The sequence below is a fragment of the Pristis pectinata genome, chromosome 31 (genome assembly GCF_009764475.1).
Source record: "Pristis pectinata isolate sPriPec2 chromosome 31, sPriPec2.1.pri, whole genome shotgun sequence".
Classification (NCBI taxonomy): Eukaryota; Metazoa; Chordata; class Chondrichthyes; order Rhinopristiformes; family Pristidae; genus Pristis; species Pristis pectinata.
Window position 1 is genome coordinate 18,687,644 of NC_067435.1, and position 16,809 is coordinate 18,704,452.

Below are 16,809 nucleotides of genomic sequence, written 5' to 3' on the forward strand. Positions count from 1 at the left end.
GGAGTTTGCAGATCATCGTTGACGGTGTAGCAGAATTCCTTTTTCTCTTGTGTGGTACCTCTTGCACGATTACTGTGCTCCACAGCCTACCCAAATGTATCGACATTTGAAAGCTGCAGCAGGTCTCAGTCAACGCTCACAGTCTCTGCAGGAGGCAATTACTTGCCGTCAGTCTTGGGCACGATTCTGGTTATTCATTCAGGGGATGTGGGCTTCGCAAGCCGAGCCAGCATTTACTTGCCAATGTCTAGCTGCCCTTCAGAAGGGAGCTGCCTTCTTGAACCACTACAGTCCTTGAGGTGTGGGTGGGGGGGGGGGGGGGTACCCACAATGCTGTTAGGGAGGGAGTTCCAGGATTTTGACCCAGTGGCAGTGAAGGAACAATGATATATTTCCAAGTCGGGATGGTGTGCGGCTTGGAGGTGATCTTGGAAGGGCAGCTGTCCCCCACGATGAGTCCCCCGATGTGTAGGTGCAGCACACAGCTCTAATGTGGGAACATTGTTGGTAGCCTGAGGTCTGTGCAGATCACAGGACAGCAAGAGCAACAACTTAGGAACAGAGCCAAGGTGCCCCAGAGCAGTGCAATGAGAACAATGAGTCACAAAGTCAAGGGGATCTTAGGACAAGCTTACTCAGACTGGTGTGAGAGAAATGAGGAAGGGTAAAGGGAGGGTGAGGTTTTCAGAGGGATGTCAGAGTTTGAGGCCGCCACTCACCGTCCCCAACAGGCCCAGCTGTTGAAGGGATTGCTCCTGCCCCTCACCTCAGCCCAAAATTAGTAAGATCCTTATGGGCCTTTCAGGTAGCACACACCACATCCTGACTCCCAAACACCGCCACCTCTCTGGCCTCAACTGCTCCCTGATCCTGTCAAATCCTGACTCCCATTCCCAAATTCCACACTTCCAAGTCTAACCTTGGCACTCACAGTCAATGTTCAGCCTTGTTCTCAGACCCCGACACTCCCCCTCGCCTACTCTCAGTCCACTCCCTAACGCTGCCCCGCCCCTTCAGACTGGCTCTCAGTCCCAGTGACTCCACCCAGGCTCTCAACTCTCCCATTCCGGGTTATGACCCTTCCCTCCATGACATCCATTGCCTAATGCTCTTTCCCACAATATTACCCCAATGTCCATTGACATTTCTAGATCCTGATCCCAATTTCCAGTCCCCATCCTGGTCCTCTTTCCCAGACACTCATCCACTCCCAGGTGTTGAAGGCCCATGTAGACCACAACAGCTGCCCTGCCATCATCCATACACTTTTTACCTCTTTGAAAAATTCAGTCGGATTGGTCAGACTAGATCACTCCTTAGTGCTGACTATTCCCAATTAATCCCTGCCTTTCAAAGCATAGATCAATCCCATTTACAGCATGGATACAGGCCCTTCAGCCCAACGTGTCCATGCCGACCACGGCGCCCACCCAGCTAGTCCCAATTTCCTGCGTTCAGCCCATATCCCTCTAAGCCACACCCCTCCATGTACCTATCCAAGTGCTTCTTAAATGATACTGTTGTACCTGCCTCACCCACTTCCTCTGGCAGCTCGTTCCATACGCTCACCACCCTCTGTGTGAAAAAGTTGCCCATCTCACCCTTAACCTATGCCCCCTAGTTTTGGACTCCCTTACCCTGGGGAAAGGACTGTTACCGTCCACCTTATCTATACCTCTCGTAATTTTAAACTTATAAAATCGCCCCTCATTCTCCTATGCTCCAAGGAATAAAGACCCAGCCTGGCCAACCTCTCCCTATAACTCAGGCCCTCTAGTCCTTGCAATATTCTTGTAAATCTTCTCTGCGCTCTTCCCAGTTTAACCACATCTTTCCCATAACTGTGTGACCAAACTGTCCGCGGTACTCCAAGTGCGGCCTCAACAACAACTTATACGACTGCAATATAACGTCCCAACTCCTATACTCAGTGCCCTGACTGATGAAGGCCAGTGTGCTAAATGCCTTTTTCACCACCCTGTCTACCTGTGACGCCGCTTTCAACAAACTATGCACTTGTACTCCTAGGTCCTTCTGTTCCATTACACTCCCTAGTGCCCCACCATTCATAGTACAAGTCCTACACTGGTTTGACTTTCCAAAATGCATCACCTCACAATTATCTGTATTGAAATCCATTTGCCACTCCTTGGCCTACTTCCCTCACTGATCAAGATCCCCCTGTAATCTACAATAACCTTCTTCACCATCAACAACACCTCCTAATTTTATGTCATCCACAAACTTACTGATCAAACCTTGTGCATTCACATCCAAATCATTTACATAAATAACAAACAACAAGGGTCCCAACACCAAATCCTGCAGCGCACCACTAGTCACCAGCCTCCATTCCGAGAAACCACCACACTCTGCTTCCCACCTCTGAGCCAATTTTGAATCCACCAAACTAGCTCTCCCTGGATTCCATGGGATCTAACCTTCCAGACCAGCCTATCATGTGGAACCTTGTTGAAGGCCTTGCTAAAGTCTAAATCGACAACATCCACTACCCTCCCTCATCTGAAAACATTTCTCAGAACGTTTCCCTCCCACTGATGTTAGAATGACTGGCCTGTAATTACTTGGCGGAACCCTGCTGCCCTCGTTGAATTAGGGCACCACGTTTACCGTTCTTCATTCACCTGACACGTGAACCATCGACAGCGGAGATTTAAAATTCTGTCAGTGCCCCACTACTCTCCTCCCTGCCTCCTGGGATACATCTCACCAGGCCCTGGGGACCTCTCCACTGTCAAGCCCACTCAGACGTCAAATACCTCCTTTTCACCGGTCCCTCTCCCCGAATTCTCCAGGTGCAGTGTCCTTCTCTGCACTGAGAAGCGGTAATTTCTGCCCTCCCCTGACTCCACGCACAGATCCCCCCTCTGGGTCCCCAGTGGGCCCCACTCCTTCCCTGGACCCCATCACTTTGTCTCTCTGTGAATCTTGCACTAGTGTTGTTAGGTTTATGTTGTTATTTATTTTGTAAGTTATACACAATTTAGATTAATTTAAAATTTACTTATGTTTGCCCTCGTCTTGTAATGTACTGTGCTGCTGCTGCTGCAAAAAGGTAGTTTTCATGGCATTTATACCGTGTGTGTGTGTGTGTGTGTGTGTGTGTGTTGTGTGTGTGTGTGTTGTGTGCGCGTGCCCATGACAATAATACACTTGAACTTGGACCTCTCCCTGGGTTTCCATACTACAGGCATCGCCTCTGTTCTCCCCACCTCACTCCCTACCTCCACTCCACCCTCCCCCCGCCACCACTCCACCCTCCCTCTACACTCCATCCTTCCTCCCTCCCTCCCCCTCCACTCCATCCTCCCTCCCTCCCCCTCCACTCCATCCTCCCTCCCCACTCCACTCCATCCTCCCCCCACTCCATCCTCCCTCCCCCCTCCACTCCATCCCTCCCCCCTCCACTCCATCCCTCCCTCCTCCACTCCATCCCTCCCCTTCCCTCCCCCCTCCACTCCATCCTCCCCCTCCCTCCCCCTCCACTCCATCCTCCCCCTCCCTCCCTCCCCCTCCAGTCCATCCTCCCTCCCTCCCCTCCAGTCCATCCTCCCCCCTCCCTCCCCCCTCCACTCCCTCCTCCCTCCCTCCCCCCTCCACTTCCCTCCCCCTCCCTCCCCCTCCCTCCCCCCTCCACTCCCCTCCCCCTCCCTCCCCCCTCCACTCCATCCTCCCCCCCCCCCTCCACTCCATCCTCCCTCCCTCCTCCCTCCACTCCATCCTCCCTCCCTCCTCCCTCCCCCTCCACTCCATCCTCCCCTCCCTCCTCCCTCCCCCCTCCACTCCATCCTCCCCCTCCCTCCCCCCTCCACTCCATCCTCCCCCTCCCTCCACTCCATCCTCCCCCTCCCTCCCCCTCCACTCCATCCTCCTCCCTCCCCCCTCCACTCCATCCTCCCCCTCCCCCCTCCACTCCATCCTCCCCCTCCCCCCTCCACTCCATCCTCCCTCCCTCCCCTCCCCTCCATCCTGCCTCCCTCCCCTCCATCCTCCCTCCCCTCCCTCCCCTCCATCCTCCCTCCCTCCCTCCCCTCCCTCCTCCCTCACCCCTCCCCTCCCTCCCTCCTCCCCTCCCTCCTCCCTCCCTCCTCCCTCCCCTCCCTCCTCCCTCCCCTCCCTCCCCCCATCCTCCCTCCCCTCCCTCCCCCCATCCTCCCTCCCCCCCTCCCCCCCATCCTCCCTCCCTCCCTCCCCCCCATCCTCCCTCCCCCCCATCCTCCCTCCCTCCCCCCCATCCTCCCTCCCTCCCTCCCCCCCCATCCTCCCTCCCTCCCTCCCCCCATCCTCCCTCCCTCCCTCCCTCCCCCCTCCCTCCCCCCTTCCTCCCTCCCTCCCCCCCCCTCCCCCCCTCCCCTCCATCCTCCCTCCCTCCCCTCCCTCCTCCCTCCCTCCCCTCCATCCTCCCTCCCTCCCTCCCTCCCCCCTCCCTCCCTCCATCCTCCCTCCCTCCCCTCCATCCTCCCTCCCCTCCCTCCCTCCCCTCCATCCTCCCTCCCTCCCCTCCATCCTCCCTCCCTCCCTCCCTCCCTCCCCTCCCTCCCTCCCTCCCCTCCATCCCTCCCTCCCCTCCATCCTCCCTCCCTCCCTCCCCTCCATCCTCCCTCCCTCCCCTCCATCCTCCCTCCCTCCCTCCCTCCCCTCCATCCTCCCTCCCTCCCTCCACTCCAGAACGGTTTTTCCACCTGCCTGACCAAGGGTCTCCGAGCCGATGACGTGGCCTCTGCTCCTCTCCCCACAGATGCTGCCCGACCCGTTGAATGTTTCCAGCACTTCTCCCAGATTCCGTCCCTCCTTCCCACACCCAGCTCCCAGCTCCTGACCCCACTTCCTTTCTCACACTGTCGCTGGCATTCTCGCCGGCTCTTCAATTCCCAGCCCTCCCCACGTTCCCATTCCCAGCGCCCGGAGATCCCATCCCAGAAAACTACACTTCCCAGCGGCGGGGGAGGCGGGCAGGAACCGTCCCTGAATCGCCGGCACCGCAGGAGAGGAAGGCTTCCCCCCTCCCGCCGCCGGATTGCGAGGCAGCCCGCGGAGACCGGGGAGGAGGTGCGGGACAGATGGTCCCGGGACAGTGCGGAGCGCGGAGCCCGCGGGGAGGCGCGGCGGGGAGCGGCTGGCCGGCGGCACCGGGGCTGGGAGTTTGGAGACGCTCCCTGGGGAGGCCAGGAATGTGCTGGCGCTGAAGGAGCGAGTGGATCGCTGCGGAGCTCCGGGACAGGGGGCCCGAGAGGCGGCCAGCCCACCGGGACCGCGACCGCGGAGCCCGGCAGCGAGAGCGCAGCGGAGAGACAGCCCGCCACCCGCAGGCGGTGTCCCACAGCCGACATGGCAGAACCGTTACTCCGCAAAACTTTCGCCAAACTTCGAGCCCGCAGAAGGAAAAGTCTGAAGGGTGGACGGAGTGAAGGTAGGGGAGGGAGAAGAGGGGAGGGGGATGAGGGAGGGGAGGGGAGGGGGATGAGGGAGGGGAGGGGAGAGGGAGTTAGGAGGGGATGAGGGAGGGGAGGGGAGAGGGAGTTAGGAGGGGGATGAGGGAGGGGAGGGGAGAGGGAGTTAGGAGGGGGATGAGGGAGGGGAGGGGAGAGGGAGTTAGGAGGGGGATGAGGGAGGGGAGGGGGAGAGGGAGTTAGGAGGGGGATGAGGGAGGGGGAGGGGAGGGGAGAGGGAGTTAGGAGGGGGATGAGGGAGGGGAGGGGAGAGGGAGTTAGGAGGGGGAGAGGAGGGAGGGGAGGGGAGGAGGGAGGGGAGGGGAGGAGGGGAGGGAGTTAGGAGGAGGAGGGAGGGGAGGAGGGATGGGGGATGAGGGAGGGGAGGGGAGGAGGGGATGGAGGAGGGGAGAGGGAGTTAGGAGGAGCAGGAGGAGAGGAGGGATGGGATGAGGGAGGGGGAGGAGAGGGGATGGGGAGGGGGGAGGGGGAGGGATGAGGGGAGGAGGGGGAGGGATGAGGGGGAGGAGGGGGGAGGGATGGAGGAGGGGGATGGGGAGGGTGGGAGGAGGGAGGGGGGATGGGGAGGGTGGGAGGAGGGAGGGGGGAGGAGGGATGGTGAGGGGGAGGATGAGGGAGGAGGGATGGGTGAGGGGGAGGGAGGAGGGGGATGAGGGGGAGGAGAGGAATGGATGGGGAGGGAGGGGGGAGGGGAGGGAGGGGAGGGGGGAGTGGAGAGGAGAGGAGGAGGGGGGAGGGAGGAGAGGGGGAGGGAGGAGAGGAGGAGGGGGGAGGGAGGGGAGGAGGAGGGGGGAGGGAGGGGAGGAGGAGGGGGGGAGGGGAGGAGGAGGGGGGGAGGGGAGAGGAGGAGGGGGGGAGGGAGGGGAGGAGGGGGGGAGGGAGGGAGGGGAGGAGGGGGGGAGGGAGGGAGGGGAGGAGGAGGGGGGAGGGGATGAGGGGGAGGGGGGGAGGAGGAGGGGGGAGGGGAGAGGAGGAGGGGGGGAGGAGGGGGGAGGGGAGAGGAGGGGGGAGGGAGGGAGGGGAGGAGGAGGGGAGGGAGGGGAGGAGGAGGAGGGGGGGAGGGAGGGGGGAGAGGAGGGGGGGAGGGAGGGGGGAGAGGAGGGGAGAGGAGGATGGAAGTGGTAGAGGGGAGGGAGGGCTTAGGAGGAGGAGAGTTAGGAGGGAGGAAAGGGGAGAGGTGGACGGAAGAGGGGGAAATGGTGGGAGGAGGGAGTGGAGGGAAGTGTAGAGGGTGGGAGGGGAGTGGAGGGGGGAGAGGGGGGACCAGGAGGATTCAGGCGCGAAGGCCGGGAGGTGGCAGCAGAGGAGGAGGGAAGGGTGGAGCAGGGAGAGGAGGAATGTTGGAAGAGAGGTAGGTGAGGGAGAGGTGAAGGGAGAAAGAAGAGGGTGAGGAGAGGAGGGGGAGGGAGAGGAGTTGGAGGGCCAGCAGGGGGAGGGAGGGAAAAAGGACGGGGAGGGTGCTTGGAGAGTTGGGCGAGGGAAAGGAGGGAGGGTGGGAGAGTGGAATAGAGGGGAGGGGGAAGGGAAGGGAGGAAGAGCTAGAGGAGGGGGGTGGAGGGGGCTGGAAGTGGAGGGGTTGGGAAGGGGGAGTAGGGATTAGGAGGACAGAGGAGATGAGGTGGAGGGTGAGAGGAGTTGGGGTGAGGGTGGATGAGGCGGGTAGTGGGGAGGGGATAGCCAGGACCAGGAGGGGGTGAGAGGAAGTGGAATGGGGGGGAGAGGAGAGGGAGTGTGTCTGGGGGAGGAGAGGGAGGGGAGAAGAGGAAGGAGGGCGGGAAGCATATTGGAGGGAGGAAGAGCGGAGTGGTGGGGGAGGGAGAGGACAGGATGAGGTGGAGGGAGAAGGGAGAGGAGGAGGGATCCTGAATGGAAGTGGGAAAAGACTGGGGAGGGATGGAGGTCGAGGGCTATGGGAGGGTGCTTGAGAAGGGCGGAGGGCTAGATTTAGGCAGGAAGGGAGAGGGTGGAGGATTGTGTGGGGGAGAGGGAGGAGGAGTGAGGGAGGTGGAGGGTGACGGGATAGGGGAGGAACAGTGGTAGGTTAGGGGTAGAGATGGCTGACAGGACAAGGGGTGTGAGGCAGGTGGAACAGTGGAGTCGGGCAGGACAATGAAGGAAGTGGGTGGTGATAGAAGGGGGGAAGGGAGCTGTGTCGAGGAGAATGGGTAAGGGGTACAGGACTGGTGGGGTATTGATGCAGCAGTTTGGGGAGGGAGGGCAGGACGGAAGGGGAAAGTTGGGGACAGGTGAGGTGGCCTGGGCTGTGGGGAGGGAGGGAAGGCTGTGGGTGGAAGGCGGAGAACGAAGCTGAAGGAAATGTTGGGGAGAAGCTGTGGAGGATGACCGAGCGTGGAGGTGGGAGGTACTGAGGTAGTGGGAGGTAGAGGTGAGGGGATTGGGTGGAGCAGCAGGTGATGGGGAGACTGAGTGCTGAGGGTTGGAGGAGAGCTGGGGATGGGGGAGGATGGGACAGGGCGGGGAAGGACAGAGAGAGAAGGGAAGGAGGTGAGTAGGGGGAGAGGTTGGCAGGAGGGATGGGCATATGGGGGAAAAGTGGGAGGGGGATTTTGGGGAGTTCTGACAGTGGGGTTGGGACTGTGTACCCTGGTGGGCTTGAGTGTGGGGGCCTTGTCAAGCCAGTGATACTCAACGGTGCTTGGAGGCATGAATTGAGTTGCAGTAGTGTCCAGTCCTGGAGGGCTTTGGACAAGATGGTCCATCGCTGCTGCCGCCTTGCCCTCAGTAGAAGCCACAGGGAGACCTGTGGTATCTGAAGAACCTTGGTGCAGCACAGCTGAGATTTGACCTCCGTAGGTGTGACCCTGCTGGAGAGGGTGTGGAGACTGCACCTGTTATCAGGCGTACTGTAGAAGCAAGTGCTCTCTCTTGAATGGCTTTAAGCAGGGCCCATCCAGGTGAGTGCTGCTTGTTCTGTCACGCTCCTGACAGGCCATGTAGAGCAGACTGGAAGTCACCACTTGCCTCAGTGTTTCGTCACCACAGTGTTGAGGTGGTTGGTCGGTTCAGCTTGGACAATGGTGAGGCCTGACGGTGAAGGGGAGTTGGGCATGTTGGCAGTATCACCATTTCCAGTCAGGTGTTGGTCGGTCTTGCTGCTTCTCCATATCATCTGTCTCGTTATCGGAACTAGAGTGTGAAGAAGTGTGATGCCCGCACTTGAGATATGGTGGAGGGAGGGTAATTTATGGAGCAGCTTTGGGACTGAGACACTTTCTCCTCTGTACATCATGGAGCTGAGATGACTGACTTTCACCTCCCAATTGTCTGATGTTGGACAGTGGCAAGTTCCTCGGTGCTGACGAGGGCGGTCACCCTGTCCTCTCCCCACCCCTGGTCCAATAATTTAGCTGTAGTCAAGACGGTGCTGAACACTTGAGCCAATTGGTCCTGCAGGAAGCCAAGCATCCCCATGTTTACTGGGGAGCCCTGGTGCTCCAACAGGGAGAGGCTGATGGGGAAAATAACCCGTTCAGGTGCCATGGTTACCATATGTGAGTGGGGGAAACAGAGGGTGAAGGCTGCACTGAGATGTGGGGTGATGTTGAGTGACAGCTGGTGTCAAACCTGGGAGCCTGTTACATCCCTGGAATTCTGCAATCATCAGTAATGCATCATAGTGTAAGGAGGAGCCAACTGGGGGCAGTCAGGCTGACAACAGCCTTCCTTATGTTAAAAGCCCCTTGTAGACTAAACTTGAGCCTCATATCCCAAGGGCTTGTGTTTAAAAACATTCCTGCTGCCTCCACGCCTCCTTCCAAAGACTCGTGCACATTACATGACAGCAAGAGTATTTAAGGGTGTACGGTGCGGAGCGGGGACTGGACATGACAAACTTTGAAGGGAATTTCAACGGGTGGGAAGGATTTCAAAATAGCATATTTCCTTATTTCTCCCAGGCTGGGGGAAGGGAGGAAGTGGACAATTCCCAAGAAATTTTCCATTGGAATTAAACTTTTAAAAAGGTACAAGGGAATAACTTGCTACTGCTCCAGAGAAAGTGGTGTTTACATGCTTAAAGTGGCGACTGTTGATAATTCATTTCAATGAAATGAAACAAGTCGGTGAGTGTGGGGACCTCAGGAATGCGTTCCAGTTCCAATCTGGAACACCGCACTGTCGACAGTAAAATCAATAAAGGATAAAGCAGGCTTGCAGGGATGACTGGTGTCATGTGATTTTACTTTAGCAGAAGTAGTATTTCGATTTGCCATGTCAAGCTGGTGGATTTGTGTCTTAACAACATCCCCTTTAAGGCCCCATCCTGTCCGCCACTTCAGAGATATTCAGGAATAGTTTTGAATCTGCAGTGACTTGTGTCACGGAGTGTTGCACCACAGATTGAATTCAGAGAGTCCTTAGAATTGTCAACTCTGCAGGAATTAAAGATTCCTACAGTGAGTGACCCACTAGAAAAAAAATTAGAAATATTTTAGAACACGGAACAGTCCAGCACGGGACAGGTCATTCGGCCCACGATGTTGTGCCGATCTTGATGCCAATTTATACTAAATGTCGTCCTCCTGTGTATCATCCACATCCCTCCATTCCCTTCATATTCATGTGTCTATCTAAAAACCTCTTAAACTCCACCAAACTCTCTGCTTCCACTACTACCCCTGGTAACCCAATCCAGGCACCTATCACCCTCTGCATAAAAAAAAGATTGTCCCTCACATCGCTTTATACCCCCAACCTTAAAAGCATTTCCTCTGGTGTTTGACATTTCTACCCTGGGGAACAAATTCTGACTGTCTACCCTATCTATGCTTCTCATAATTTTAAAAACCTGTATCAGGTCTCCCCTCAGCCTCCGATGCTCTAGGGAGAACAACCCAAGTTTGTCCAACCTCTCCTTGTAGCTCATACCCTCTAATCCAGGCAGCATCCTGGTGAACTTCTTCTGCACCCTCTCCACAGTCTCCACATCCTTCCTCTAATGGAGTGACCAGAACTGCACACAAACAATTTTCTTTACTGACTTTAATTGATGGGCTCCAACAACTTGGAGATGGGAGTAAGAAGGAACAAAGGAGTCTTAAATTGACCGTCAGTTAATTGAGGTTAACTTGCTGGGTGTTGGCGGGGAGGTGGCAGGTGAGGGTGGCCCTGGGTGATCAATGGGGGAATGTGGGAATGGGTGCTGGGGTAGGAGAGGACCTATGGGAAGACACCAGCCCTGCTGTGACTGTCACCGCCTGTATGGGTTCTGCGCACACAGTGGTTATTGGCAGAACAGTGTGTGAGATGTTAACTATAACAGAGACTGCAGGGAGGGCTACAGAGTTGGAATCTGATCTTTCAAACGTGGGCTGTCACTGGAGAGAGCATTTTGAGTTGAGTAATGTTCATGTTATTGGGGATCCAAGGTGATCTAGTAATGCGTAGCAAACCAACTTGGGCTAAACTGCTACCCATGCCCTTGCTGTGAGCTTACCAGTGTTCTCTCGCTCCAAAGCTTGCTGGCATGCATCTGTGCCCTGTCCACCAAGCCTTGATTTTAAATTCTCATCCATGGCTACATCTTCCCCAACTTCCAAACCTATGACCCCAAATCCATCTGCCTGAACCCCTCTCTCCTCCTGTGAGATGCTCTGTAAATCCTACCCCTTTGACTGAGGCCACCTGTCCTAATATCTTGTACTCCAGTGAGGTGGTGATCCTGTGATGTTACACGCTGTACGGGAATATGTTTCTAGAATACAATTTTTTCCTAGCTTGTTGGTACGAGCTAACACTGAGGCTGATTAACCTCTGTCCACAATGGGCACAGCTGCTTGTGTGTGAGGGAGGTGGGGAGTTTGAAGTCCCACTCATCAGTATCTCTGCCTTTGGACTTGTAACCTGTTCTCTTGGGTCCATCGCATTTTATTCCACTGCCAGTTGTGTGAATGGAGCAGGAGTCAGTCGACCAGTAATGTTCAGCCTTTGGACCCATTGCTGAAACAGCTCCTGTAGGGTTATGAGGTGTGATGGTCTCGCCCAGAGGTGACTGCCGTGATTGTTTACAGCACACGCCATCTTGTGCGCTCAGGCTTCACGGATGTTTGGGGATGTGGCCTTTGAGGTGCAACCATGAACAGAATGCAGGAAGGTAACACGAGCCCACCTCGATGTGACTGGGGTAGCATGGAAGTGGAGGGTGGCGTGGTTACATTTATATCGGAGCTACAAAGCAGAAACTGACAACTAAACCAAACTGGGTCCTTCCATCCTCCGTCCACCCCGCTCCACCTAACTCCACCACCACATCCTCCTTGTCCTTCTTTTAAATGCAATTCCCCCGTCCCCCGTTCTCACCCCTCTCCCAAGCTCCCTACTAGACGTCAATGACTATAAGCACCAGCTCTAGACTCTATCACCTCATTTCTGCTCTATTAAACCACTGCCCTCTGCCACTCCCAAAATTACTATAGAGAATGTGGCAGCTAGCCTATCAAGATTTTCATCAATTTATCACTTCACCCCTTAGCCATTCTTTTCTCCAGGAGAAGATTCCCTATTTAGACTTTCCTTCTAAGCATTTCCCTCAGTTCTGGAGTCGCCCTTTGGAGTCCTTTTGTACATTGTACAAACACCTCTCTCTCCTTCACATAACTGGGAGCCCAGAACCGTGAACAATTTTTAAGCAAGATTTGAATCAAGTTTAACATAGTTACTTTGTTTTTCATTGGTCCACCAGAAATGGAATTATCTGGTGTAAATCTACTTAAATTAACATGAGTTATGGCTAAGTTATAGCAGAAAATAGCTCCAGCTGGCAGTTCACATTCACTGGGGTTGAAGGGTTTGGACCAGGGCACGTAGGGCAACTCACCCCCCACTTTAAAGTCATCCATCCTGCATACATTTATGATAGAAGTTTCCTATGTAAACGTCACGCTATAATGTCGGCTTCTACTGGTGGGAGAAGGGTCATTACAGAGTGACAACTCACGTAATTATTATACTTTCATTATAGATCTGGATAATAGTTACTGTTGTTACAAGTGAGAAAGCTGACCAAATTAATATTTATAAAATCCAGTTTATTTACCATATCTTCCATTTCAAATATCCCAATCTATTCAGATTTGAATCCATTAGGAATCATTTTAGTTTTATTTTTGATTGCTCTTGCATTAAAAGCCTTGCTACTGAAATATTGGGCGGTGTCCAGAATTTTTTTCCTGTATTAAAGATCGCATCCTGCCAATAGAGTAATTAACCATGTGAAGCTTCTCATTAGCTCAGCTGTAGTACATCAGTTCCTTTACCAGTGTTATCACTCAAAGCAGTTGCTCGATCCAGGGACACTAGCTGCTCACTGACCTCGTGTCCAGTCTGTTGCGCCAGGTGTCAGAACAGCTCGAGGTTTAGCACTAGTTCCGTTAACCGTGACCATTTTAAAGGCTGATACAGAGCCAAGTCCCTCATGGTTCTGGAAGAGGTCATTGCGAGGTCAAGGAAGAACTGATGATGAGGAGTTAGATGTCCTGTTGATGAGGTGGGAACCATACAATGTAAGATGCTAAATGTAGAAGGAGGCCATTCAGCCCTTTGTTGCTGTGCTCCCCTTGAGGGAGCTCTCCAGTTAGTCCCTGCTCTTTTTCCACAGTGCTGCAAATTCTATCGCACCCCCAATTTCCTTTTCAAGATGAGAATTGGACTGGGACGTGTCCCCAGGTCCGAAGGTGCTGGGATTGGACTGGGATGTGTCCCCGGGTCCGGAGGTGCTGGGATGTGTCCCCAGGTCCGAAGGTGCTGGGATTGGACTGGGATGTGTCCCTGGGTCTGGAGCTGCTGGGGTTTCCTTTGGCTATACTTTGAGTAGGGACAGCATTGGAGCAGTTGAAGCCTGAGGTGAAGGTGGTGGCATCAGTAGAGAGTGTGGGAGTGTGTGGACGGTACCGGAAGGGAGGAGGAGAAAGTTCTGACAGGCACCTCCCAGCTCAAACAGGGAGCATCCATCTGGGCTTTTGTTGAAATCTGTGGATTGTGACCAAGTCCATGAGCTTTTGGCTTGTGGAATCAGATACAACTTATGACACACAAGGAGACCATTTGTTCCATTGTGTCTGCTTTAGTTGGAAGATGCCCACCCACCCTAATCCCACCTCCCAGCATTGGGTGGGCTCGCCCTGAAGGTCACAGCTCCTCAAGGAAACACCCAGGTACTGTTGAGGGTTCTGCCTCTCCCACACTCCAAGGCCGTGAGTTCCAGACCCCACCACTCTCTGGGTAAGAAAATATTTCCTCACCTCTAATCCTTCCTCCAATTACTTGAAATCTCTGTCCCCTGGATTTTGACCCCTTCTACGAAGGGAAATAGATACTTCCCTCTTTTATCTAAGATCCTCATCATTTTATGTCCAATTAAATCTCCTCTCAGACTCCTCTTTTTGAAAGATAATGTGCCCAGCCTACCTGTCCTTTTCTGGCAACACCCTGGTGAATCTCATCTGCACCCTCTCCGGTCCAATCACTTATTTCCTGTAACTTGGTGACCAGGACTATACACAGTCCCCAAGCAGTCTAGCTAGTGCTGTATGATGTTCAGGCAGAAGCTCTTTTCTGTTATACACTGTGTCTTAGTTAATAAAGGAAAACATCCTGACAAAGGTTTTTGACCTGAGGTGTTAATTCTACTGGTGCTGCCTGACCTGCTGGGTGTTTCCAGCATTTTCTGGTTTTTATTTTGGATTTCCAGCAATTGCAGTTTTTCAGTTGTTCGTCAATCTGTTCTGGTACCATTACAGATTTTTGGATACACACCCTAAGGTCCCCCTGTTCTTCTAACCACTGCAACTGCCTGCTTGCAGTATCTTCCACTTACTGGGTTCAGAGTATCACCTCCAGGGCCACAGAGGAAGTACAGGAATGCTGGACGTCAGGAATGCTGAGTCCTGGTTGTGGGAGGGAGTTTTCAGAGAGATATTGAGGCTTGTTTCTTGGGAAGGACCGGCAACTGGCCCAGCTTGAGTTCAGTGACAATGAGTAGCTTGGGAATGGGTGGTGTGGATTCCTGACTGAGACGTAACTCTCACAACGTGGTTGCTTCTATCTGCCTTTCTGTCTCTATTATTTATTTTATTTATACATCACGGTAACAGGCCTTTCCGGCCCAACGAGCCTGCACCGCCCAATTACACCCATATTAACCTACTAACCCGTCCCCCTTTGGAATGTGGGAGGAAACTGGAGCACCCGGAGGAAACCCAAGCAGACACGGGGAGAACGTACAAACTCCTTACAGACAGCGGCAGGAATTGAACCCGGATCGTTGGCGCTGTAATAGTGTTTACGCTAACTGCTACGCTACCATGCCGCCCTCCCCCACCCCACATCCTTCCCTTTGCCTTGTTCCCCCCACCCCTTGCTCTGCCCATCTACCCTCCTGCCTGTCTCAGTAACCCCACACTCCCAAATCTCATCTCTTCTGTCACCCTGCCCATCTTCCCCTGGTCACCTCCTTGGTCTGTCTCTGTGTGCCTGGCAGCTGGTTGGGCTCAGGGTTGAGGACCCTTGGTCAGGACTGGTGGGAAGAGAGACCAAGCTAACGTTTCAGGTTGAAAGCCCTTCATCAGAACTTCGCCCTTCACCTGCATGTGTCAGATGGTCCCAGTACCCCACAGCTGCCACACTGAGAGAAGTGTAGGTCAGCTAGGGTTCCGGGGTGAGATTGGTTGTGATGCCTGTATAGCGCAATGTGTGTAGAACATTGCCCTCTGCTCCTCTGTCACAAAGCCCTTTAAGGTCACATGACACAGAACATCGAACAGTACAGTACAGGAACAGGCCCTTTGGCCCACAATGTCTGTGCTGAACATGGTGCCAAATTAAACAAACTCTCTTCTGCCTCCATGTGATCCATATCCCTCCATTCCCTGCACATGCATGGGTCTGTCTAAAAACCTCTTAAACCTCACCATTGGATCTGCTTCCACCACTTCCCCTGGCAGCGTGTTCCAGGCACCCACCACTCTCTGTGTAAAATAAAAACTTGCACCACACCTCTCCTTTAATCTTGCCCCCCTCCACCTTAAATGCATCTCCTCTGGTGTTTGACATTTCTACCCTGGGAAAAGAACTCTGACTTGTCTGCCCTATCTGTGCCCCTCATCATTTTATAAACTATCAACGTTCTAAGATTCATTCGCTTGGCTGATTCTGACCTTTTGGCACCCTCCATTGATTTCTCCGCCTAACCTTGGAGCTCCCTCCCGAGACTGTTGTTCCTTAAAAGATGCTCCTCAAAACTTGCACCTTTGATTGAGCTGTTCCCACCTGCCCTTTCCTCTACCTTGTGACTTAGTGTCAAACTTTGTTTGCTTATCAATGTCGAAAAATGCTTTTTGGAATTGGTTTATTATTGTCACGTGTACCGAGGTCCAGCGAAAAGCTTGTCTTGCATATCGTCCATACAAATCAATTCATTGCACAGTGCATTGAGGTAGTACAGGGTAAAACAATAACAGAATGTAGAATAAAGTGTAACAGCTACAGAGGAAGTACAGTGCAGGCAGACAATAAAGTGCAAGGTCATAACAAGGTAGATTGTGAGGTCAAGAGTCCATCTTATTGTACTAGGGGACTGTTCAATAGTCTTATGACAGTTGGATAGAAGCTGTCCTTGAGCCTGGTGGTACGTGCTTTCAGGCTTTTGTATCTTCTGCCCGATGGGAGGGGGGGAGAAGAGAGAATGTCAGGGCTGGGTGGGGTCTCTGATTATGCTGGCTGCTTTACCAAGGCTGCGAGAAGTGTAGATGAAGTCCACGGAGGGGAGGCTGGTTTCTGTGATGTGCTGAGCTGTGTCCACAACTCTTTGCAGTTTCTTGCGGTCACGGGCAATTTTTAAAAGTCAAAGGTGCTACACAAATTCAAGTTGCTGTTGCTGTAGAGGGCGGAAGTTGTGGGGGGGGGGGGGGAAGAGGGAAAAGTGAATAATGTATCTTTCCGGGAGAGGGTGGGGGTATGAAGAATCCGAGACCAAAGCCTGGTTAACGCTGAGGTCAATCTCGGGGCGGGGGGGGGGGGGGGGGGGTGTGAGACCTGTGATCCACGAATGGTAGAAAATTGCTCCTGACAGACATTGATTTGGTTTTGGTGGAGTTGAAGTGAAAAGGAAATCTGTATTTGGCCTTGACTCTTGTAGTTGTACAATGCGACTTCCTGACTGAAGGCAACTCGATGCAACTTCATCCTCTGTTGGGTTATATAATACGTACCGTATCTACATAAGGACATTAGAATCAGGAGCAGGAGTCAGCAGCCCTGGCCCCTCGAACCCATTCCTCCATCCATCAAGAACCGCTGTTCTTCCACACCTCAATGCCGTTTC

At 54.1% G+C, this 16,809-nt stretch overlaps 1 protein-coding gene across 1 annotated transcript in view; it reads left to right on the forward strand.

Annotated features, from left to right (window-relative positions):
- Positions 1–404: 404 nt before the first annotated feature.
- Positions 405–16,809, forward strand: part of LOC127584882 (rho GTPase-activating protein SYDE1-like) — a 65,797-nt gene continuing 49,392 nt past the window's right edge. The window contains exons 1-2 of the mRNA XM_052041850.1: positions 405–472; positions 4,827–5,431. Of these exons, the coding sequence (XP_051897810.1) occupies positions 405–472; positions 4,827–5,431 (673 nt within the window). The remainder of the gene's footprint in view (positions 473–4,826; positions 5,432–16,809) is intronic.